The following is a 27,892-nucleotide window of genomic DNA, read 5'->3' as shown; positions in this document are numbered from 1 at the left end:
CCCCCCATTTACTAATCCAGCGACAATACCACTACGGCACTGCCCCCCATTTACTAATCCAGCGACAATACCACTACAGCACTGCCCCCCATTTACTAATCCAGTGACAATTCCACTACAGCACTGCCCCCCCCCCATTTACTAATCCAGCGACAATACCACTACGGCACTGTCCCCCATTTACTAATCCAGCGACAATACCACTACGGCACTGCCCCCCATTGACTAATCCAGTGACAATACCACTACAGCACTGCCCCCCATTTACTAATCCAGCGACAATACCACTACGGCACTGCCCCCCATTTACTAATCCAGCGACAATACCACTACGGCACTGCCCCCCATTTACTAATCCAGCGACAATACCACTACGGCACTGCCCCCCATTTACTAATCCAGCGACAATACCACTACGGCACTGCCCCCCATTTACTAATCCAGCGACAATACCACTACAGCACTGCCCCCCCATTTACTAATCCAGTGACAATACCACTACGGCACTGCCCCCCATTTACTAATCCAGTGACAATACCACTACGGCACTGTCCCCCATTTACTAATCCAGTGACAATACCACTACGGCACTGTCCCCCATTTACTAATCCAGTGACAATACCACTACGGCACTGCCCCCCATTTACTAATCCAGCGACAATACCACTACGACACTGTCCCCCATTTACTAATCCAGCGACAATACCACTACGGCACTGTCCCCCATTTACTAATCCAGCGACAATACCACTACGGCACTGTCCCCCATTTACTAATCCAGTGACAATACCACTACAGCACTGCCCCCCCCCCATTTACTAATCCAGCGACAATACCACTACGGCACTGCCCCCCCCCCCATTTACTAATCCAGCGACAATACCACTACAGCACTGCCCCCCCCCCATTTACTAATCCAGCGACAATACCACTACGGCACTGCCCCCCCCCCATTTACTAATCCAGCGACAATACCACTACGGCACTGCCCCCCCCCCCATTTACTAATCCAGCGACAATACCACTACGGCACTGCCCCCCATTTACTAATCCAGCGACAATACCACTACAGCACTGCCCCCCATTTACTAATCCAGTGACAATACCACTACGGCACTGCCCCCCATTTACTAATCCAGCGACAATACCACTACGGCACTGTCCCCCATTTACTAATCCAGCGACAATACCACTACGGCACTGCCCCCCATTTACTAATCCAGTGACAATACCACTACGGCACTGCCCCCCATTTACTAATCCAGTGACAATACCACTACAGCACTGCCCCCCCCCATTTACTAATCCAGTGACAATACCACTACGGCACTGCCCCCCATTTACTAATCCAGCGACAATACCACTACGGCACTGTCCCCCATTTACTAATCCAGCGACAATACCACTACGGCACTGCCCCCCATTTACTAATCCAGTGACAATACCACTACGGCACTGCCCCCCATTTACTAATCCAGTGACAATACCACTACAGCACTGCCCCCCATTTACTAATCCAGTGACAATACCACTACGGCACTGTCCCCCATTTACTAATCCAGTGACAATACCACTACAGCACTGCCCCCCATTTACTAATCCAGTGACAATACCACTACGGCACTGTCCCCCATTTACTAATCCAGTGACAATACCACTACGGCACTGCCCCCCATTTACTAATCCAGCGACAATACCACTACGGCACTGTCCCCCATTTACTAATCCAGCGACAATACCACTACGGCACTGTCCCCCATTTACTAATCCAGTGACAATACCACTACAGCACTGTCCCCCATTTACTAATCCAGTGACAATACCACTACGGCACTGCCCTCCATTTACTAATCCAGTGACAATACCACTACAGCACTGTCCCCCATTTACTAATCCAGTGACAATACCACTACAGCACTGTCCCCCATTTACTAATCCAGTGACAATACCACTACAGCACTGCCCCCCATTTACTAATCCAGCGACAATACCACTACGGCACTGCCCTCCATTTACTAATCCAGTGACAATACCACTACAGCACTGTCCCCCATTTACTAATCCAGCGACAATACCACTACAGCACTGCCCCCCATTTACTAATCCAGTGACAATACCACTACGGCACTGTCCCCCATTTACTAATCCAGTGACAATACCACTACGGCACTGCCCTCCATTTACTAATCCAGTGACAATACCACTACAGCACTGCCCCCCCCCATTTACTAATCCAGTGACAATACCACTACGGCACTGCCCCCCATTTACTAATCCAGTGACAATACCACTACAGCACTGCCCCCCTATTTACTAATCCAGTGACAATACCACTACGGCACTGCCCCCCATTTACTAATCCAGTGACAATACCACTACAGCACTGCCCCCCTATTTACTAATCCAGTGACAATACCACTACGGCACTGTCCCCCATTTACTAATCCAGCGACAATACCACTACGGCACTGCCCCCCATTTACTAATCCAGCGACAATACCACTACGGCACTGCCCCCCATTTACTAATCCAGTGACAATACCACTACGGCACTGCCCCCCATTTACTAATCCAGTGACAATACCACTACAGCACTGCCCCCCATTTACTAATCCAGTGACAATACCACTACAGCACTGCCCCCCCCCCCATTTACTAATCCAGCGACAATACCACTACAGCACTGCCCCCCATTTACTAATCCAGTGACAATACCACTACAGCACTGCCCCCCATTTACTAATCCAGTGACAATACCACTACAGCACTGCCCCCCCCCCATTTACTAATCCAGCGACAATACCACTACAGCACTGCCCCCCATTTACTAATCCAGTGACAATACCACTACAGCACTGCCCCCCTATTTACTAATCCAGTGACAATACCACTACGGCACTGCCCTCCATTTACTAATCCAGTGACAATACCACTACAGCACTGCCCCCTATTTACTAATCCAGTGACAATACCACTACGGCACTGTCCCCCATTTACTAATCCAGCGACAATACCACTCCGGCACTGTCCCCCATTTACTAATCCAGTGACAATGCCACTACGGCACTGCCCCCCCATTTACTAATCCAGCGACAATACCACTACGGCACTGTCCCCCATTTACTAATCCAGCGACAATACCACTACGGCACTGCCCCCCATTTACTAATCCAGTGACAATACCACTACAGCACTGCCCCCCTATTTACTAATCCAGTGACAATACCACTACGGCACTGCCCCCGCATTTACTAATCCAGTGACAATACCACTACAGCACTGCCCCCCCATTTACTAATCCAGTGACAATACCACTACGGCACTGCCCCCCTATTTACTAATCCAGTGACAATACCACTACGGCACTGCCCCCCTATTTACTAATCCAGTGACAATACCACTACGGCACTGCCCCCCTATTTACTAATCCAGCGACAATACCACTACGGCACTGTCCCCCATTTACTAATCCAGCGACAATACCACTACGGCACTGTCCCCCATTTACTAATCCAGTGACAATGCCACTACGGCACTGCCCCCCCATTTACTAATCCAGCGACAATACCACTACGGCACTGTCCCCCATTTACTAATCCAGCGACAATACCACTACGGCACTGCCCCCCATTTACTAATCCAGTGACAATACCACTACAGCACTGCCCCCCTATTTACTAATCCAGTGACAATACCACTACGGCACTGCCCCCGCATTTACTAATCCAGTGACAATACCACTACAGCACTGCCCCCCCATTTACTAATCCAGTGACAATACCACTACGGCACTGCCCCCCTATTTACTAATCCAGTGACAATACCACTACGGCACTGCCCCCCTATTTACTAATCCAGTGACAATACCACTACGGCATTGCCCCCCTATTTACTAATCCAGTGACAATACCACTACGGCACTGCCCCCCATTTACTAATCCAGCGACAATACCACTACGGCACTGTCCCCCATTTACTAATCCAGTGACAATACCACTACGGCACTGTCCCCTATTTACTAATCCAGCGACAATACCACTACAGCACTGCCCCCCATTTACTAATCCAGTGACAATACCACTACGGCACTGTCCCCCATTTACTAATCCAGTGACAATACCACTACGGCACTGCCCCCCTATTTACTAATCCAGCGACAATACCACTACAGCACTGCCCCCCATTTACTAATCCAGCGACAATACCACTACAGCACTGTCCCCCATTTACTAATCCAGCGACAATACCACTACGGCACTGTCCCCCATTTACTAATCCAGCGACAATACCACTACGGCACTGTCCCCCATTTACTAATCCAGCGACAATACCACTACGGCACTGTCCCCCATTTACTAATCCAGTGACAATACCACTACAGCACTGTCCCCCATTTACTAATCCAGCGACAATACCACTACGGCACTGTCCCCCATTTACTAATCCAGCGACAATACCACTACGGCACTGTCCCCCATTTACTAATCCAGCGACAATACCACTACAGCACTGTCCCCCTATTTACTAATCCAGTGACAATGCCACTACGGCACTGCCCCCCATTTACTAATCCAGTGACAATACCACTACGGCACTGTCCCCCATTTACTAATCCAGCGACAATACCACTACAGCACTGCCCCCCATTTACTAATCCAGCGACAATACCACTACAGCACTGCCCCCCATTTACTAATCCAGCGACAATACCACTACAGCACTGTCCCCCATTTACTAATCCAGCGACAATACCACTACGGCACTGTCCCCCATTTACTAATCCAGTGACAATACCACTACGGCACTGTCCCCCCATTTACTAATCCAGTGACAATACCACTACGGCACTGTCCCCCTATTTACTAATCCAGTGACAATGCCACTACGGCACTGCCCCCCATTTACTAATCCAGTGACAATACCACTACGGCACTGTCCCCCATTTACTAATCCAGCGACAATACCACTACAGCACTGTCCCCCTATTTACTAATCCAGTGACAATACCACTACAGCACTGCCCCCCATTTACTAATCCAGCGACAATACCACTACAGCACTGCCCCCCATTTACTAATCCAGCGACAATACCACTACGGCACTGTCCCCCATTTACTAATCCAGCGACAATACCACTACGGCACTGTCCCCCATTTACTAATCCAGCGACAATACCACTACGGCACTGTCCCCCATTTACTAATCCAGTGACAATACCACTACGGCACTGCCCCCCATTTACTAATCCAGCGACAATACCACTACAGCACTGCCCCCCATTTACTAATCCAGTGACAATACCACTACGGCACTGCCCCCCATTTACTAATCCAGCGACAATACCACTACAGCACTGCCCCCCATTTACTAATCCAGTGACAATACCACTACGGCACTGTCCCCCATTTACTAATCCAGTGACAATACCACTACGGCACTGTCCCCCATTTACTAATCCAGCGACAATACCACTACGGCACTGTCCCCCATTTACTAATCCAGCGACAATACCACTACAGCACTGCCCCCCATTTACTAATCCAGTGACAATACCACTACGGCACTGCCCCCCATTTACTAATCCAGCGACAATACCACTACAGCACTGTCCCCCATTTACTAATCCAGTGACAATACCACTACGGCACTGTCCCCCATTTACTAATCCAGTGACAATACCACTACGGCACTGCCCCCCATTTACTAATCCAGCGACAATACCACTACAGCACTGCCCCCCATTTACTAATCCAGTGACAATACCACTACAGCACTGCCCCCCATTTACTAATCCAGCGACAATACCACTACGGCACTGTCCCCCATTTACTAATCCAGCGACAATACCACTACAGCACTGCCCCCCCATTTACTAATCCAGCGACAATACCACTACAGCACTGCCCCCCCATTTACTAATCCAGCGACAATACCACTACGGCACTGCCCCCCATTTACTAATCCAGCGACAATACCACTACAGCACTGTCCCCCATTTACTAATCCAGCGACAATACCACTACAGCACTGTCCCCCCATTTACTAATCCAGTGACAATACCACTACGACACTGTCCCCCCATTTACTAATCCAGCGACAATACCACTACGACACTGTCCCCCATTTACTAATCCAGCGACAATACCACTACGACACTGCCCCCCATTTACTAATCCAGCGACAATACCACTACAGCACTGCCCCCCCATTTACTAATCCAGCGACAATACCACTACGACACTGTCCCCCATTTACTAATCCAGCGACAATACCACTACGACACTGCCCCCCATTTACTAATCCAGCGACAATACCACTACGGCACTGCCCCCCATTTACTAATCCAGTGACAATACCTCTACGGCACTGTCCCCCATTTACTAATCCAGCGACAATACCACTACGGCACTGTCCCCCATTTACTAATCCAGCGACAATGCCACTACGGCACTGCCCGCCCCCCCCCCCATTTACTAATCCAGTGACAATACCACTACAGCACTGCTCCCCCCCCCCATTTACTAATCCAGCGACAATACCACTAAAGCACTGTCCCCCATTTACTAATCCAGCGACAATGCCACTACGGCACTGCCCGCCCCCCCCCCCATTTACTAATCCAGTGACAATACCACTACGGCACTGCTCCCCCCCCCCATTTACTAATCCAGTGACAATACCACTACGGCACTGCCCCCCCCATTTACTAATCCAGCGACAATACCACTACGGCACTGCCCCCCCCCCCATTTACTAATCCAGTGACAATACCACTACGGCACTGCCCCCCCCATTTACTAATCCAGCGACAATACCACTACAGCACTGCCCCCCATTTACTAATCCAGCGACAATACCACTACGGCACTGTCCCCCATTTACTAATCCAGTGACAATACCACTACGGCACTGTCCCCCATTTACTAATCCAGCGACAATACCACTACGGCACTGCCCCCCATTTACTAATCCAGCGACAATACCACTACAGCACTGCCCCCCATTTACTAATCCAGTGACAATACCACTACGGCACTGCCCCCCATTTACTAATCCAGTGACAATACCACTACGGCACTGTCCCCCATTTACTAATCCAGCGACAATACCACTACGGCACTGTCCCCCATTTACTAATCCAGCGACAATACCACTACGGCACTGTCCCCCATTTACTAATCCAGTGACAATACCACTACGGTACTGTCCCCCATTTACTAATCCAGTGACAATACCACTACGGCACTGTCCCCCATTTACTAATCCAGTGACAATACCACTACGGTACTGTCCCCCATTTACTAATCCAGCGACAATGCCACTACGGCACTGCCCCCCATTTACTAATCCAGCGACAATACCACTACGGCACTGTCCCCCATTTACTAATCCAGCGACAATACCACTACGGCACTGCCCCCCCATTTACTAATCCAGCGACAATACCACTACGGCACTGTCCCCCATTTACTAATCCAGCGACAATACCACTACGGCACTGCCCGCCCCCCCCCATTTACTAATCCAGTGACAATACCACTACGGCACTGTCCCCCATTTACTAATCCAGCGACAATACCACTACGGCACTGTCCCCCATTTACTAATCCAGTGACAATACCACATCAGCACTGCCCCCCCCCCCATTTACTAATCCAGTGACAATACCACTACGGCACTGTCCCCCATTTACTAATCCAGTGACAATACCACTACGGCACTGTCCCCCATTTATTAATCCAGTGACAATACCACTACAGCACTGCCTCCCCATTTACTAATCCAGTGACAATACCACTACGGCACTGCCCGCCATTTACTAATCCAGCGACAATACCACTACAGCACTGTCCCCCATTTACTAATCCAGCGACAATACCACTACAGCACTGTCCCCCATTTATTAATCCAGTGACAATACCACTACAGCACTGCCCCCCCATTTACTAATCCAGCGACAATACCACTACGGCACTGCCCGCCCCCCCCCCATTTACTAATCCAGTGACAATACCACTACGGCACTGTCCCCCATTTACTAATCCAGTGACAATACCACTACGGCACTGCCCCCCATTTACTAATCCAGCGACAATACCACTACAGCACTGTCCCCCATTTACTAATCCAGCGACAATGCCACTACAGCACTGCCCCCCATTTACTAATCCAGTGACAATACCACTACAGCACTGTCCCCCCATTTACTAATCCAGTGACAATACCACTACGGCACTGCCCCCCCATTTACTAATCCAGTGACAATACCACTACGGCACTTCCCCCCCATTTACTAATCCAGTGACAATACCACTACAGCACTGTCCCCCCCATTTACTAATCCAGCGACAATACCACTACAGCACTGTCCCCCATTTACTAATCCAGTGACAATACCACTACAGCACTGTCCCCCATTTACTAATCCAGCGACAATACCACTACAGCACTGTCCCCCATTTACTAATCCAGTGACAATACCACTACGGCACTGTCCCCCATTTACTAATCCAGTGACAATACCACTACAGCACTGTCCCCCATTTACTAATCCAGTGACAATACCACTACAGCACTGTCCCCCATTTACTAATCCAGCGACAATACCACTACAGCACTGTCCCCCATTTACTAATCCAGCGACAATACCACTACGGCACTGCCCCCCATTTACTAATCCAGTGACAATACCACTACGGCACTGCTCCCCATTTACTAATCCAGCGACAATACCACTACAGCACTGTCCCCCCCATTTACTAATCCAGTGACAATACCACTACAGCACTGTCCCCCATTTACTAATCCAGTGACAATACCACTACAGCACTGTCCCCCATTTACTAATCCAGTGACAATACCACTACAGCACTGCCCCCCATTTACTAATCCAGCGACAATACCACTACGGCACTGCCCCCCATTTACTAATCCAGCGACAATACCACTACGGCACTGTCCCCCATTTACTAATCCAGCGACAATGCCACTACGGCACTGCCCCCCATTTACTAATCCAGCGACAATACCACTACAGCACTGCCCCCCATTTACTAATCCAGTGACAATACCACTACGGCACTGCCCCCCCCCCCATTTACTAATCCAGCGACAATACCACGACGGCACTGCCCCCCATTTACTAATCCAGTGACAATACCACTACGGCACTGCCACCCATTTACTAATCCAGCGACAATACCACTACGGCACTGCCCCCCCCCCCATTTACTAATCCAGTGACAATACCACTACGACACTGTCCCCCATTTACTAATCCAGCGACAATACCACTACGGCACTGCCCCCCATTTACTAATCCAGTGACAATACCACTACGGCACTGCCCCCCATTTACTAATCCAGCGACAATACCACTACAGCACTGCCCCCCATTTACTAATCCAGTGACAATACCACTACAGCACTGTCCCCCATTTACTAATCCAGCGACAATACCACTACGGCACTGCCCCCCATTTACTAATCCAGTGACAATACCACTACGGCACTGCCCCCCATTTACTAATCCAGCGACAATACCACTACGGCACTGCCCCCCATTTACTAATCCAGTGACAATACCACTACAGCACTGACCCCCATTTACTAATCCAGTGACAATACCACTACAGCACTGCCCCCCATTTACTAATCCAGCGACAATACCACTACGGCACTGCCCCCCCATTTACTAATCCAGCGACAATGCCACTACGGCACTGCCCCCCTATTTACTAATCCAGCGACAATACCACTACAGCACTGTCCCCCATTTACTAATCCAGCGACAATGCCACTACGGCACTGCCCCCCCATTTACTAATCCAGCGACAATACCACTACAGCACTGTCCCCCATTTACTAATCCAGCGACAATACCACTACGGCACTGCCCCCCCATTTACTAATCCAGCGACAATGCCACTACGGCACTGCCCCCCCATTTACTAATCCAGCGACAATACCACTACGGCACTGTCCCCCCATTTACTAATCCAGCGACAATACCACTACGGCACTGCCCCCCATTTACTAATCCAGCGACAATACCACTACAGCACTGCCCCCCATTTACTAATCCAGTGACAATACCACTACAGCACTGTCCCCCATTTACTAATCCAGTGACAATACCACTACGGCACTGCCCCCCATTTACTAATCCAGCGACAATACCACTACAGCACTGCCCCCCATTTACTAATCCAGTGACAATACCACTACAGCACTGCCCCCCATTTACTAATCCAGCGACAATACCACTACAGCACTGTCCCCCATTTACTAATCCAGTGACAATACCACTACGGCACTGCCCGCCATTTACTAATCCAGCGACAATACCACTACAGCACTGCCCCCCATTTATTAATCCAGTGACAATACCACTACAGCACTGCCCCCCCATTTACTAATCCAGCGACAATACCACTACGGCACTGCCCGCCCCCCCCCCATTTACTAATCCAGTGACAATACCACTACGGCACTGTCCCCCATTTACTAATCCAGTGACAATACCACTACGGCACTGCCCCCCATTTACTAATCCAGTGACAATACCACTACAGCACTGTCCCCCATTTACTAATCCAGTGACAATACCACTACGGCACTGCCCCCCCATTTACTAATCCAGTGACAATACCACTACGGCACTGCCCCCCATTTACTAATCCAGTGACAATACCACTACAGCACTGTCCCCCATTTACTAATCCAGTGACAATACCACTACAGCACTGTCCCCCATTTACTAATCCAGTGACAATACCACTACGGCACTGTCCCCCATTTACTAATCCAGTGACAATACCACTACAGCACTGTCCCCCATTTACTAATCCAGTGACAATACCACTACGGCACTGCTCCCCATTTACTAATCCAGCGACAATACCACTACAGCACTGCCCCCCATTTACTAATCCAGCGACAATACCACTCCGGCACTGTCCCCCATTTACTAATCCAGCGACAATACCACTACAGCACTGTCCCCCATTTACTAATCCAGTGACAATACCACTACAGCACTGTCCCCCATTTACTAATCCAGTGACAATACCACTACGGCACTGTCCCCCATTTACTAATCCAGCGACAATACCACTACAGCACTGTCCCCCATTTACTAATCCAGCGACAATACCACTACGGCACTGTCCCCCATTTACTAATCCAGCGACAATACCACTACAGCACTGTCCCCCATTTACTAATCCAGCGACAATACCACTACGGCACTGTCCCCCCATTTACTAATCCAGTGACAATACCACTACGGCACTGTCCCCCATTTACTAATCCAGTGACAATACCACTACGGCACTGCCCTCCATTTACTAATCCAGTGACAATACCACTACAGCACTGTCCCCCATTTACTAATCCAGTGACAATACCACTACGACACTGCCCCCCATTTACTAATCCAGCGACAATACCACTACGGCACTGCCCCCCATTTACTAATCCAGCGACAATACCACTACGGCACTGTCCCCCATTTACTAATCCAGTGACAATACCACTACAGCACTGCCCCCCCATTTACTAATCCAGTGACAATACCACTACAGCACTGCCCCCCATTTACTAATCCAGCGACAATACCACTACGGCACTGCCCCCCATTTACTAATCCAGCGACAATACCACTACGGCACTGCCCCCCATTTACTAATCCAGCGACAATACCACTACAGCACTGTCCCCCATTTACTAATCCAGCGACAATACCACTACGGCACTGTCCCCCATTTACTAATCCAGTGACAATACCACTACGGCACTGCCCCCCCCCGCATTTACTAATCCAGTGACAATACCACTACAGCACTGCCCCCCATTTACTAATCCAGCGACAATACCACTACGGCACTGCCCCCCATTTACTAATCCAGCGACAATACCACTACAGCACTGCCCCCCATTTACTAATCCAGTGACAATACCACTACGGCACTGCCCCCCATTTACTAATCCAGCGACAATACCACTACGGCACTGTCCCCTATTTACTAATCCAGCGACAATACCACTACGGCACTGCCCCCCATTTACTAATCCAGCGACAATACCACTACGGCACTGCCCCCCATTTACTAATCCAGTGACAATACCACTACGGCACTGCCCCCCATTTACTAATCCAGCGACAATACCACTACAGCACTGTCCCCCCATTTACTAATCCAGCGACAATACCACTACGGCACTGCCCCCCATTTACTAATCCAGCGACAATACCACTACAGCACTGTCCCCCCATTTACTAATCCAGCGACAATACCACTACGGCACTGCCCCCCCCCGCATTTACTAATCCAGTGACAATACCACTACGGCACTGTCCCCCATTTACTAATCCAGCGACAATACCACTACGGCACTGCCCCCCCCCCCATTTACTAATCCAGCGACAATACCACTACGGCACTGTCCCCCATTTACTAATCCAGTGACAATACCACTACGGCACTGCCCCCCCCCGCATTTACTAATCCAGTGACAATACCACTACGGCACTGCCCCCCCCCGCATTTACTAATCCAGTGACAATACCACTACAGCACTGTCCCCCATTTACTAATCCAGTGACAATACCACTACGGCACTGCCCCCCATTTACTAATCCAGTGACAATACCACTACGGCACTGCCCCCCATTTACTAATCCAGTGACAATACCACTACAGCACTGCCCCCCATTTACTAATCCAGCGACAATGCCACTACGGCACTGCCCCCCTATTTACTAATCCAGCGACAATACCACTACAGCACTGTCCCCCATTTACTAATCCAGCGACAATACCACTACAGCACTGCCCCCCATTTACTAATCCAGCGACAATACCACTACAGCACTGTCCCCCATTTACTAATCCAGCGACAATACCACTACGGCACTGTCCCCCATTTACTAATCCAGTGACAATACCACTACGGCACTGCCCCCCCCCCGCATTTACTAATCCAGTGACAATACCACTACAGCACTGTCCCCCATTTACTAATCCAGTGACAATACCACTACAGCACTGCCCCCCATTTACTAATCCAGCGACAATACCACTACGGCACTGCCCCCGCATTTACTAATCCAGTGACAATACCACTACGGCACTGTCCCCCTATTTACTAATCCAGTGACAATACCACTACAGCACTGTCCCCCATTTACTAATCCAGTGACAATACCACTACGGCACTGCCCCCCCCCGCATTTACTAATCCAGTGACAATACCACTACGGCACTGCCCCCCATTTACTAATCCAGTGACAATACCACTACAGCACTGCCCCCCATTTACTAATCCAGCGACAATACCACTACGGCACTGTCCCCCATTTACTAATCCAGTGACAATACCACTACAGCACTGCCCCCCATTTACTAATCCAGTGACAATACCACTACGGCACTGCCCCCCATTTACTAATCCAGTGACAATACCACTACAGCACTGCCCCCCATTTACTAATCCAGCGACAATACCACTACGGCACTGCCCCCGCATTTACTAATCCAGTGACAATACCACTACGGCACTGTCCCCCTATTTACTAATCCAGTGACAATACCACTACAGCACTGTCCCCCATTTACTAATCCAGTGACAATACCACTACGGCACTGCCCCCCATTTACTAATCCAGCGACAATACCACTACGGCACTGCCCCCCATTTACTAATCCAGTGACAATACCACTACGGCACTGCCCCCCATTTACTAATCCAGCGACAATACCACTACAGCACTGTCCCCCATTTACTAATCCAGCGACAATACCACTACAGCACTGCCCCCCCATTTACTAATCCAGTGACAATACCACTACGGCACTGCCCCCCCATTTACTAATCCAGTGACAATACCACTACAGCACTGTCCCCCATTTACTAATCCAGTGACAATACCACTACGGCACTGCCCCCCATTTACTAATCCAGCGACAATACCACTACAGCACTGCCCCCCATTTACTAATCCAGTGACAATACCACTACGGCACTGCCCCCCATTTACTAATCCAGCGACAATACCACTACAGCACTGCCCCCCCCCATTTACTAATCCAGCGACAATACCACTACGGCACTGCTCCCCCCCCCCGCATTTACTAATCCAGTGACAATACCACTACGGCACTGCCCCCGCATTTACTAATCCAGTGACAATACCACTACGGCACTGCCCCCCATTTACTAATCCAGCGACAATACCACTACAGCACTGCCCCCCCCCATTTACTAATCCAGCGACAATACCACTACAGCACTGCCCCCCCCATTTACTAATCCAGTGACAATACCACTACAGCACTGTCCCCCATTTACTAATCCAGTGACAATACCACTACGGCACTGCCCCCCATTTACTAATCCAGCGACAATACCACTACGGCACTGCCCCCCCATTTACTAATCCAGCGACAATACCACTACGGCACTGCCCCCGCATTTACTAATCCAGTGACAATACCACTACGGCACTGCCCCCCATTTACTAATCCAGCGACAATACCACTACGGCACTGCCCCCCATTTACTAATCCAGTGACAATACCACTACGGCACTGCCCCCCATTTACTAATCCAGTGACAATACCACTACAGCACTGCCCCCCATTTACTAATCCAGCGACAATACCACTACAGCACTGTCCCCCCCCATTTACTAATCCAGCGACAATACCACTACGGCACTGTCCCCCATTTACTAATCCAGCGACAATGCCACGACGGCACTGCCCCCCCCCCCCCATTTACTAATCCAGTGACAATACCACTACGGCACTGCCCCCCCATTTACTAATCCAGTGACAATACCACTACGGCACTGCCCCCCCATTTACTAATCCAGCGACAATACCACTACGACACTGCCCCCCCCCCCCCCCCGTGCAATGGGGGAGTCCGTAGGCCACGATGGAGGTGCAGAGGTTGGTTCAAAGATCGGGGTGACATTTAAAAATGTTCTCAGTAAAGCTGCTGGGATTCCCGGGCCCGGGGGAAGCTGGACTTCAGGTGTTCCCTGTAAAGCTGCTGGGATTCCCGGGGTTAGCTGGACAGCAGGTGTTCCCAGTAAAGCTGCTGAGATTCCCGGGACAGGGGGTATCTGGACAGCAGGTGTTCCCAGTAAAGCTGCTGAGATTCCCGGGACAGGGGGTATCTGGACAGCAGGTGTTCCCAGTAAAGCTGCTGGGATTCCTGGGACCGGGGGAAGCTGTCCAGCAGGTGTTCCCAGTAAAGATGCTGGGAGTCCTGGGCCCAGGGGAATCTGGCCAGCAGGTGTTCCCAGTAAAGCTGCTGGGATTCCTGGGACCGGGGGTTAGCTGGCCAGCAGGTGTTCCCAGTAAAGGTTTGAGAGCCGCGCAGCCTCCTGAAAGAGAATAGATTTGTGACCAGCCCATATCCTGAGAGTGATTGGTTGCCTTCACTTCAATCCACCTCCATTAAAACCGCTTTGGAGAATTAAAACCTTCATTCACGCTGCTCAAACCTAACCAGTAACTGAAACAGCAAAATGTCTAATCCCACACTAGGTTTTCCTTTTATAAAAATACTTAATAGGTCATGCCCTGTGTTTCACTCCTGAGGAAGAACAGCTTGCAAACATTAGTCCAGTTGATAACAATTAACAACTCTGGCTCCTTGAATAGTAGCCACAGTGGCAATAACAATAAAATCATGGCAATTTTCAATCATAGTCAAGAAATTAGACACAACGTACACTTAACTTTAGTTACTGGAGTATGATCCGGTTCACATTCTATTTTTAAATGTCAGTATATGCAAAACAAATGAAATCCTGAATCTTTACAGACTGTAGTAAGAAGGGTTGAGTGAATAATAATCGCTTATTGTCACAAGTAGGCTTCAATGAAGTGACTGTGAAAAGCCCCTAGTCGCCACATTCCGGCGCCTGTTCGGGGAGGCTGGTACGGGAATTGAACCCGCGCTGCTGGCCTTGTTCTGCATTACAAGCCAGCTGTTCAGCCCACTGTGCTAAATCAGCCCCAGACAAAGAATGTCTCTGACAAAGAATTAGACATGAAAACATTCAGCAAGACTGCACGATGTTCATGCTACTGCATTATATTTGTTGTTTTCCAGTAAACTGGTGCAAGTTAATATGATTTAGTGGGCAGCATGGTAGCACAGTGGGTAGCACAGTGGCTTCCCAGCTCCAGGGCCCCAGGTTTGATTCCGGCTTGGGTCACTGTCTGTGTGGAGTTTGCACGTTCTCCCCGTGTGTGCGTGGGTTTCCTCCGGGTGCTCCGGTTTCCTCCCACAGTCCAAAGATGTGCAGGTTAGGTGGGTTGGCCATGATAAATTGCCTTTAGTATCCAAAAAGATTGGGTGGGGTTATGGGGATGGGGTTGAGGGTGCTATTTCCAAGCGCCGGTGCAGAGTCGATGGGCCGATTGGCCTCCTTCTGCACTGTAAATTCTATGACAATTTCATGTTATAAATCCCATGGATGGGATTTTCTAGTCGCCCCGGCTCCGAGGTCAACAATCTGTCAGATTGTCTGCCACACCTGCAACGGGCATATTTCAAATGCAATTAGTTTTGATTCGCCTAAATAGTGAATAATTGGTTCTGACAGTCTTCAGTTAACACGTGCATCGTGCCAAATTATACATCAATATGGCAATATAGGGGAATTGTGAGGCTTCCAGTCGGCTGGAAACAGGGAGGTGGTCCCCAGAGTGTGGTATGACTTGCTGCCCCATCCCTGACAAATCCACACCAGCCTGGCCATCTGACATAATAATATTAATTGCTTATTGTCACAAGTAGGCTCCCAGATTTTGTCTGCTCCACTCCCAGATTTTGTCTCCTCTACTCCCAGATTTTGTCTCCTCTACTTCCAGATATTCCTTCAGATTCAGTTTAAAATAATATATGTGCCTGAACCAACTTGAATTCAATACCATTTTACAGTAAATTGTACAATTTTATTCTATATACTGTATATTCTAATATGACATCTGAGCCTAGCAATTTTATATCATATTTTCCGCCCAATATTTTAATGAGGGTATTCACATCACTTTTAAAATAGTGGAGTAATAGAATATAATAGAGATGTTATAGAAAGCATCAATAATTCAGATGCTAATCTTCCAAGCAGTAATTCTGCAGGGAGTGGGTGACGTAGTGACATTGTCACTGGGTTGGTCATCCAGAAACTCGGTTCATTGGAGAGTGGCGAATGTCGTGCCCCTGTTCAAAAAAGGAACTAGGGATAACCCTGGGAGTTACAGGCCAGTTAGTCTTACTTCGGTGGTAGGCAAAGTAATGGAAAGGGTACTGAAGGATAGGATTTCTGAGCATCTGGAAAGACACTGCTTGATTCGGGATAGTCAGCACGGATTTGTGAGGGGTAGGTCTTGCCTTACAAATCTTATTGAATTCTTTGAGGAGGTGACCAAGCATGTGGATGAAGGTAAAGCAGTGGATGTAGTGTACATGGATTTTAGTAAGGCATTTGATAAAGTTCCCCATGGTAGGCTTCTGCACAAAGTAAGGAGGCATGGGATAGTGGGAAATTTGGCCAGTTGGATAACGAACTGGCTAACCGATAGAAGTCAGAGAGTGGTGGTGGATGGCAAATATTCAGCCTGGATCCCAGTTACCAGTGGTGTACCGCAGGGATCAGTTCTGGGTCCTCTGCTGTTTGTGATTTTCATTAATGACTTGGATGAGGGAGTTGAAGGGTGGGTCAGTAAATTTGCAGACGATACGAAGATTGGTGGAGTTGTGGATTGTAAGGAGGGCTGTTGTCGGCTGCAAAGAGACATAGATAGGATGCAGAGCTGGGCTGAGAAGTGGCAGATGGAGTTTAACCCTGAAAAGTGTGAGGTTGTCCATTTTGGAAGGACAAATATGAATGCGGAATACAGGGTTAACGGTAGAGTTCTTGGCATTGTGGAGGAGCAGAGAGACCTTGGGGTCTATGTTCATACATCTTTGAAAGTTGCCACTCAAGTGGATAGAGCTGTGAAGAAGGCCTATGGTGTGCTCGCGTTCATTAACAGAGGGATTGAATTTAAGAGCCATGAGGTAATGATGCAGCTGTACAAAACTTTGGTAAGGCCACATTTGGAGTACTGTGTACAGTTCTGGTCGCCTCATTTTAGGAAGGATGTGGAAGCTCTGGAAAAGGTGCAAAGAAGATTTACCAGGATGTTGCCTGGAATGGAGAGTAGGTCTTACGAGGAAAGGTTGAGTGTGCTAGGCCTTTTCTCATTAGAGCGGAGAAGGATGAGGGGCGACTTGATAGAGGTTTATAAGATGATCAGGGGAATAGATAGAGTAGACAGTCAGAGACTTTTTCCCCAGGTGGAACACACCATTACAAGGAGACATAAATTTAAGGTGAAAGGTGGAAGATATAGGAGGGATATCAGAGGTAGGTTCTTTACCCAGAGAGTAGTGGGGGCATGGAATGCACTGCCTGTGGAAGTAGTTGAGTCGGAAACATTAGGGACCTTCAAGCAGCTGTTGGATAGGTACATGGATTACGGGAAAATGATATAGTGTAGATTTATTTGTTCTTAAGGGCAGCACGGTAGCATTGTGGATAGCACAATTGCTTCACAGATCCATGGTCCCAGGTTCGATTCCAGCTTGGGTCATTGTCTGTGCGGAGTCTGCACGTCCTCCCCGTGTCTGCGTGGGTTTCCTCCGGGTGCTCCGGTTTCCTCCCACAGTCCAAAGATGTGCGGGTTAGGTGAATTGGCCAATGATAAATTGCCCTTAATGTCCAAATTGCCCTTGGTGTTGGGTGGAGGTGTTGAGTTTGGGTAGGGTGCTCTTTCCAAGAGCTGGTGCAGACTCAAAGGGCCGAATGGCCTCCTTCTGCACTGTAAATTCAATGATAATCTATGATTAATCTAGGACAAAGGTTCGGCACAACATCGTGGGCCGAAGGGCCTGTTCTGTGCTGTATTTTCTATGTTCTATGTTCATCTTCTGGGGACATCACGGCAGATGGTTAAATCTGAATTCAAAAAAAATCTGGAATTAAAAGTCAATCATGACCATGAAACTATTGTTGATTGTCGTTGGAAACCATCTGATTCACTAATGTCCTTTTGGAAAAGAAATCTGTCATCCTTACCTGGCCTGGCCTACATGTGACTCCAGGCCCACAGCAATGAGGTTGACTCTTAATGGCCGAGCGACACACCCTATTAAAGGGCAATTAGGGATAGGCAATATCCAATGAATAATACATTTTTCAAAAATGTTGGGTAAAAATTTTATCAAGAAGCTTTTTCTGTTTTCTCACAAGTCATTGCAGTTTTTTCTCTTCTTCCTCAATAGCTGATCTCCAAGTTATCTATGGTGAAGTCCGCCTGCAGCCTTCATGTGGATAAGCTCCAGCTATTCAGGTTGTTACACCCACAAACAGTACACAACTTTCCCCCACTCTACAAGGAAGTATTCAGCACAGAGATACAGTATCCAGACTCCACCAACAGTTAAACTGATGGTTCCATGTAACACAGCATTCCCAAAGTGAAAACTGAATGGATTTAAACTCCTCAGTCACCAATTGCAATAGCACTGGGATGAATGTAGCTGCACCTCATACCGCAACAGTCAAAAGAATGTAAATACTTGGAAACTGTACAGTGGAAAACCCTTGTGCATGACATTCAAAAGCTGGTTCCATTGTGATCATGGACCAGTTTTAATTCAAATTACAAGACTGACCGGCTGAGGTTCTATCTAAAATCTGTTTCTGCTGGTAAAAAGCAGAGTGAGTTAAAAGAGTATAGATAGTATTTTATCTGTATTGCAAACCTATATATTTTATGAAGGATGGTTCTTTTTACTCTGAGTTTTCCGGTGATTTCAGAGTTGTTCTTGTGGTTCATCATTGATGTTAGATTTATTTACCAGGCAGTTGATTGTATCTTTAGTAAAATACATGGGTTTCCTCCGGGTGCTCCGGTTTCCCCCCACAGTCCAAAGATGTGCGGGTTAGGTGGATTGGCCCTGCTAAATTGCCCTTTGTGTTCAAAAAGGTTTAGGTGGGGTTATGGGGATAGGGTGGAGGCGTGGGCTTAAGTAGAGTGCTCTTTCCAAGGGCCGGTGCAGACTCAATGGGCCGAATGGCCTCCTTCTGCTCTATAAATTCTAATGATACATGGTGCAGATTTGAAGGAGTGCACCAAGATTCCTTGGAATTAAGTTACAACAATGCTGAAGCCAGCAATTAAAATCTCTGAAATCTGTACATGTAAATGTGGATGTGTTTATATTATTAATATATATCTTTAGAAAATGGTCAAAATAACACCTGCATGTAATAATAATAGGGTATGTGCCCATTAGCACCATGACCATGTTAATGGACAGTAGTTCTAGCTTTGCAATGTATTTTATTTTAACCTTAGACATAGGGAGCCATAAAATGGACAGTTGGGCTGACTACTGGTTTAGCATTTTAGATGCCTACGTATTAGGTTTTTATACTTACAGAGCCAAACTATTCCAGGCTATGGCAAACCTGAAGAACCCTGAATAAAACAATGAAAAATGCAGTCAGGATTGCTGGAAAGGATTCTCTATATAGTCTGCTGTAAGATAGCTATGTTCTTCAAGAAGTAACATGCCTAAGCTAAAAGAGCACAATAATAGTGTGGCATTTTACCTCTGACTTTGTAGGCACACTCAAAACTAAAATAATATAGCTAAACTACTGATTCAAAACAAAATTGTTAACTGCGATCTGCACTCCGCAGACAACAGTGTGCACCTTAAAGGTAAAGATACACTTTTTGTCACTGCAAATTCACATATTACACCCTTGCTCCACCCAATATATCCCAGATCAAGAATAGTTTCCGAATATTATTTACAGTCTTTGCTAAATTTTCAGGGAATTTATCATCTATTATCTGATTCTCCTGCAAAGACAATGTATAGTGTCCAGTGCACTCCTGCAAACTTTTACCACACCCATTCCTTTGTAAAATGTAATGGAAATGGTTGAACGTCCTTGCAATGTTTGAAAGAACTGGCTTTTAGAAATATAACACTTGTTTTAGTGTGTTTTGTAATCTATTTTTTCCATTACTGATATCCTATAAGGGAATAATATATAACAATGTACAAGCAAAATTGTTTAAGTTAATTATTTATTGGTTTAACGATAGTGTGCAGCTTTACATACAGTGATGGATTCTCAGCACAGATGTGATTTGAGATTTTGATGGGGAGGGGACAGGGAAGAGAAATGATGCATTCTAACAGACAAGGGGTTGCAGATTGTATTCAGTTTGATAGCAATGATGAAGATCCATAAAAAGTGACTTGTGCAAAGGATATGGCTTCAACGGGGATCAAATAGGAGGTGGCAGATCTGATGCCACAAAATTGATTGTTACATTGGAATCTGTCGCATATTATATCAGGATTTTAAAAAGTGTTGTGTGCAATACATAGAAAGGAGCATTGCAAGTTTTTGATGTGCTCTGTAAGTAAATGCACTGACTGAGGTGATATTGAGCCCACACCAGCCCAGGTTCAATGCCTACATGTTGATCAACATCTGCAGGGTAAGAACGAGACTCACTACCATAAAAATCAACGGCCTGGACCAAGGGGGAGACAATGAACAAGTCAGCTGTCATTCCTAATTGTTATTGGCTGATGTGTACAAACAGCTGTAATGTCCATTCGGATCCTCAGTCTGCATTCAATCATGGTCATTTGAACAAAGTACTAGAAAGCTATTCGTGCCCACAGAAGTATAGAACTATATCGCAGAGAACTATCGTATAGAATCATATGCGACTTTCCACTATTAAGAATGTAGAGAGCAAAAAGGAAGAAGGTGACCAAGTGCTGAGCGTTCAAAGACAGAGAGTGTTTTGTTTTACTGAATGGGACTTCTGAAGTAGTGCAAGGTGTCTAACACCAATGCAGCATCTAATCTGGAGACTAAAACAAACACACCACATTGGCTGTGGATTCCCTGAAGGCTAGTATTGCTTTGTAAGTAGATGCATTAAGAAAACTGCGGAAACAGCAAAGTCGGAAGTATTATTTTTCCTATGTTGGGTACAGTTCAGATGTTTGAACATGTGTAAGCTAAGGATCTGCTTGCTGGATTCCAGATTTTAAGCACTTTTTAAGTTAAAAAATATTGAAAATTTCTTTATGAAACATTCATTCGAGAAAGAGCCTAATATGCATTTTTGATGTTGTCATTCATTGATGGGGTGGGTTAGGTCAGTTGGTTGGACCGCTGGTTCATGATGCAGGGCGAGACCAGCAGCGCGGGCTCAATTCCCGATCCAGCTGAGGTTAGTCATAAAGGCCCACCTCACCTTCTTAACCTTGCCCCTCGCCTGAGGTGTGGTGATCCTCAGGTTAAATCACCACCAGTCAGCACCCGCCCCCCCCCCCCCCCTCCCCCTCAAAGGGGAAAGCAGCCTGTGGTCATCTAGGACTGTGGCAACTTTTATTATATATTCATTTCCACTTCACTTGCGGTGTGGGACGTGGGTATGGAAGAGTATAATTGGATATGTTGCATAGCTGCATACATACTGTTTTTAGCCAGATTTTTGTTTTTTAATCCGCTGGGATTCAAAATGTTGGTCCATTCCTTACAGGATGTGTTTCTGTTCATATGATAGAGTTAGGGCCTCACACCACTTAAAAAAATAAATAAATAAACTTACACTGTGTGTATTATTCTTGTGAATGTTGTGAAAAAGAGAAATGAAACACCACCCAGCGTTATGTTTCTCGTTCAAAATATGGAAAATGTTTTCCTTCGCACATTAACTAACGGACAATGGTTGTTATAGTTTAGAATGTTATTTGGATTTTTTTTTTGGTCTGTACTGTAAAACTATTTTTTTTTTAAAGAATGAAATACCTATATAAATGCAAGATGAGAAGAATAGAAAGATTTTTTAAAAGCCTTGTTCGGATTTCAATGACAAGCAAATTCTTATTTTAATATATTGACAATTTGAGGACGATTGGGTAACGATTACTGAATGGATATAGATGTATAATGTATAATGTAAAGGATGTGTACATGAACCACATTAAAAAATATATATTGTATGAAGAGTGGGTAAATACTAAATGTTTGTTCATCAGCTTCATTATCTTTAATAATCTTTATTGTCACAAATAGGCTTACATTAACAATGCACTGAAGTTACTGTGAAAAGCCCCTAGTCGCCACACTCCTGCGCCTATTCGGGTACACAGAGGGAGAATTCAGAATGTCCAATTCACCGAACAGCACATATTTTGGGACTTGTGGGAGGAAACCCACGCAGACATGGGGAAAACGTGCTAACTCCACACAGACAGTGACCTATTGCCAGTCGGCACCGGAGTCACCAATGATATTGCCAATTAATAATGATGCTCTTTAGAGTCGCCAGGTATCAAGTGATACCACCACAAGGCTTTACCGGATATCGATCAAAGGACCACACAACCAGTTAGTCAGTTCAAGTTCAGAGATGGTTTATTTACACACAAGGATTACTTCGACATGCAACAGAAAACACTACAAATTAAACTACCCTTACGACTACAATAACCTATACTTAACTTCAGGGCAACCGGCTCTATGCAGATGGACAAGGCCTTTGTCCGGGTCTTGCGTGGCTGGGTAGAAGAAGTGGCTCTGTTTCTGCTGGGCTCATCCGTCTGGTAGCGATCGTTGGTCTTGAACTTGTCTGTCTGGTCGTTATGCTGCACTTGGGTTGGCACAGGCCTGATCCAAGAGAGACCGAGCACACGGCTGTGTCTCTTCTTATCCCTCTGGGATTTCGCACTCTTTGGGGAGGTCCTTAACTTGGACCCAATAATTCGACAGGCTTCGATCACTGCCTTCGATTTTGGCCAATAAAGGGGCGGGTACCTTGCTGTGTCCTTAGACGTGTCCTTAGCGGTCATTGACCATGGCTGTTTGGGCTCCCTGAATAAAGGGGGTGGCGCCGGTTAGTCTGTATCTGTATCGGTTCCCTGAGTACAGTCCTTTTGTTCTGGGGAAATGGGCCATGAGAATGCAAACGAGCGGGGGTTTCGATCGCGTCTCGCTATCTGGGTTGCAAATACACACACAAGCTCTGAGTGTGTCTGAGTCCTGGGTTGGCCATAATTCCCATGGTCCTTTGCAGTGGCCATCTGAGATGGCTACATCCCCAAGCCGGGAATCGAACCTGGGACCTTGGAGCTGTGAAGCAACAATCCAATGACTGTGCTGCCTATATCATACATTTTTCAGTCCATTGAAGTTTATTTTGATATTTTTATTCATTTACGATATGTGGGCATTGCTGGCCAGGCCAACATTTATTGCCCATCCCTAATTGCCCTTCAGAAGCTGGTGGTGAACTGCCTTCTTGAACCGCTGAATTCCATGTTGTGTAGGTACACCCACTGTGCTGTTAGGGAGGGAGTTCTAGGATTTTGACTCCGTGACTGAAGGAACGCTGATATGTTTGCCAGTCAGGATGGTGAGTGACTTGGAGGGGAACCTCCAGGTGATGGAGTTCCCAGGTATCTGCTGCTTTTGTCCTCGATGGCAGTGTTCGTGGGTTTGGAAGGTGCTGTCTGAGGAGCCTTGGCGAGTTACTGCAGTGCATCTTGTAGATACCACTGTGCATGAGTGGTGGAGGGAGTGAATGTTTATGGGTGGGTGGCCGATCAGATGAGCTATTTTGTGGTAGATGGTGAGTTTCATGAGAGCCTCACTCATCCAGGAAAGTGGGGAATATTCCATCACTCCGGACTTGTTTGGCCAGGACATCAAGTAGAACCCGATGGGATTCTTTACCTGAAAGGGCAGAGAGATACTGGGTTAAATATTTCATTCAGTATCAACACCTCCCACAGTCTAGTATTTCTTTAGGACTTCAGTGAACATCAAGCCTGTGATTGGGACTTTGACTCGGTTGAAAATGCTACCTTGAGCCAAACTAACTAATGAAAGCGATGTTTATGTTATAAACCCACCGAAGCACAGAATAGTAGATCACCCATGATGCACACTGTGGGTTTACAAAACCTAATTTTATTATTGGACAGAAATTGGCGCATTGGTTTGGGCTACATCCTTATACAAGGTTGTTAAACGGATTTGGATTTGCATTGCTGCAATTCACAGTTTTTGGCCCCTTGCTCTATTCGGACTCCAGACAGATTGCTGAACTGCAACAAGACTGACTGAGAAATAGTAAATTAGGAATAAATTGGAGGTCAATAATAGGATAAATCATGAACTAAAATGCTAGACCTTAGACAATAAGATCATTTTTTTCATTTTGTCACTTCCACATTGAGTTATAACTGGCTGCAATGGTCTCGCGTGAGTAGTCAGGGTCAGTGAATACCCTGCAGCCAACATCTCTCGCTGGTCAATGCATCACAGTCCCATCATGTACACATTAACATTCAGGACTCATTGCTAATATACTGAGACTCCACCTTGTCTTCACAGGCTTAACAATGTCAGCATCGTACCCTCCTCTCTGCTGCCATAGCTATTCAGCTATGATAGGCACATTACCGATGCACTTTGCAACATTGACATTCTTCACTGGGCAGGATTCTCCATTTTGGAGACAATGGGCGGAATTCTCATCCCAGACGCCCGGATTGCGTTCCCCAGGGACGGAGAGTCGGGCTTCGGAGCAAAATCGGGATCTAGGCCAGGCGCCGACCTGATGCAATGCTTCAACTAATTAATGACCCATTTGCATTTATTTAGCAGCCCTGGCGCCCTATGTTCCGGCCTCCTGTGATTCTCTGGTCCCTGTGGCCGGGAGTCACGTGGACGCGGATCCCTTATGGTCTCTACCAGCATAGCCCTGGCATGATGGACCCTGGGGTGGGCAAGGGGGCAACTCCCCCAAGGAGTTACCCCCTTGTCCCACCGCAAGTTCCATCACGCCAGGTCCACGCTGGTAGAGACCATCCAAACCCAACTTAGTGCCACTCCGCCACCTACACACCATGTACTTCCTGCCCAGACTCCCTCTAACAGACCCCCCAGCCATGACTTGCCAATTCTTATACTCAATGCCCCAGCCAATGAAGGCAAGCATGCCGTATGCCTTCTTGACTACCTTCTCCACCTGTGTTGCCCCTTTCAGTGACCTGTGGACCTGTACTCCTAGATCTCTCTGACTTTCAATACTCTTGAGGGTTCTACCATTCACTGTATATTCCCTACCTGCATTAGACCTTCCAAAATGCATTACCTCACATTTGTCCGGAATAAACTTCACCTGCCATCTCTCCGCCCAAGTCTCCAAACAATCTAAATCCTGCTGTATCCTCTGACAGTCCTCATCGCTATCCGCAATTCCACCAATTTGTGTCATCCGCAAACTTACTAATCAGACCAGTAAAGCTGCCCATCCATCCCGCGGAGCCCCCAGGCATCATCAGGGAGGCGTAGGCACTGGACACTAACCCGGGGCCTGCCACCAAGGAGACGACGGCAGTCTCCAATTCTTATGAACCCCCTCCTGACCGTAGCACATGTCAAGGGCAGGGCGCAGGACAGGGTGGCCCTGTGCCACCAGAATGTCGGCAATGACACTCTGGCTCCAGGCCGTCCAGAGGACACTCGCCAGGAGCATCAAAGGCCTCAGGACCTGAAAAACTGCAGCTACCTCCACCCCTGATGTGTATCCTGGGGACCGACCTAGATGTAGCAGTAAACCACAGAAGGTCAATATCAGGTGAGGTCACTATCGGTAGCTAGGGGAACGGAAATTAGAATTAAAATCCATACTGTGCACCAGGAATGTTCCCTGTCGGCTGATGACTGCGAGATGCCATGTAGGTGCCCGCTCGATCCTGGAATGACCCAGTGGCAGAGAGGTTTACGGCTGCGATGACCTTCACAACCACCGGGAGCGGGTGTTCTCCTCCCAGGTGCCATGTCCACGAGGATGTGGCACAGGTGTCGCACTGTCTACCTGTTGAGACGGCGCCTGCGACATATGATGTCCATCAGCTCATGGAAGGACCAACGATGCCTGTACATTGGGCTGGTGCTGGCCTCCCCTTCTGGGTCCCTCCTCAACCTGAGGGATGGCCGGGTCATCAGCGTGTGCGGCAGCCTCCTGCACATGGGGTACCGCCTCCAGGCTCTTGTTGCCGTTGTTGCCTTCTACAGCATCTGCCCACCCCGCCGGCCAGCAGCAACACGGGGACAGCCGCTCCGGGATCCACACCATCAAACATTGTTTTATCTGGAAGGAATGGAAAGAGAGAGAGACTGACAGTGAATCAGGGCTTCCATCCTGGGATCCTCAAGTCCCCCAAGCCGCCCACACCTTTACCATGATTGCCCTGTCTTTACACAGAGTGTCATCCAACCAGCCAGTTGTGCTGGCAAATCTTGCTCTGCACACTCACCTCTGGCCACATCAGGAGCCCCTAGACCCCAGACCCCTGCCGGGAATATTAGGGAGGCCGGGCTCAGCTGCCCTCCGCTCATCCAGACACTCACTCTTTGGCCACGATAGGATCCCAGTGGTGAAGCCCAGCTCTTTAGTGTTTGCTTGTTGGTACCTGCCTCTATGGTGCTGACGCTCCGAGAGTTCAGGCTCTGTTCAGGCATCAATGTTTGCTGGACATGCAGAGCACTAACTATCCTGTCAGACATGACACCTGTTCTTTCGATGAGGCACTTGAGAGTTTAGAAGCGCAAAGTGCTCTTACAACTAACAAGGCTTGTCCTTCATTTGAAGTAGCCTTCAGCTGTGAAGCTAGAGGCTGCTCATAGTCAAAGGGAGTGAAATTGAATTTCAGGAGAGAAGCCGCTTTGTCCTGCGAGAGTTTGGTGGGACAGACAGGCAGC

At 47.8% G+C, this 27,892-nt stretch overlaps 1 protein-coding gene across 3 annotated transcripts in view; it reads left to right on the top strand.

Moving 5' to 3' along the window:
- Positions 1–23,121, top strand: part of LOC140394884 (nuclear receptor ROR-beta-like) — a 179,123-nt gene extending 156,002 nt beyond the window's left edge. For all 3 annotated transcript variants that reach the window (XM_072482040.1, XM_072482042.1, XM_072482039.1), the window contains one exon: positions 19,354–23,121. In XM_072482040.1, coding sequence (XP_072338141.1) covers positions 19,354–19,515 — 162 coding nt within the window. In that variant the 3' untranslated portion in view covers positions 19,516–23,121. The remainder of the gene's footprint in view (positions 1–19,353) is intronic.
- The last annotated feature ends 4,771 nt before the right edge of the window (positions 23,122–27,892 follow it).

The sequence above is a fragment of the Scyliorhinus torazame genome, chromosome 18, assembly GCF_047496885.1.
Source record: "Scyliorhinus torazame isolate Kashiwa2021f chromosome 18, sScyTor2.1, whole genome shotgun sequence".
Taxonomy (NCBI): Eukaryota; Metazoa; Chordata; class Chondrichthyes; order Carcharhiniformes; family Scyliorhinidae; genus Scyliorhinus; species Scyliorhinus torazame.
Note: the sequence above shows the minus strand (reverse complement) of the source record. Positions and strands in the feature narration are given on the sequence as shown.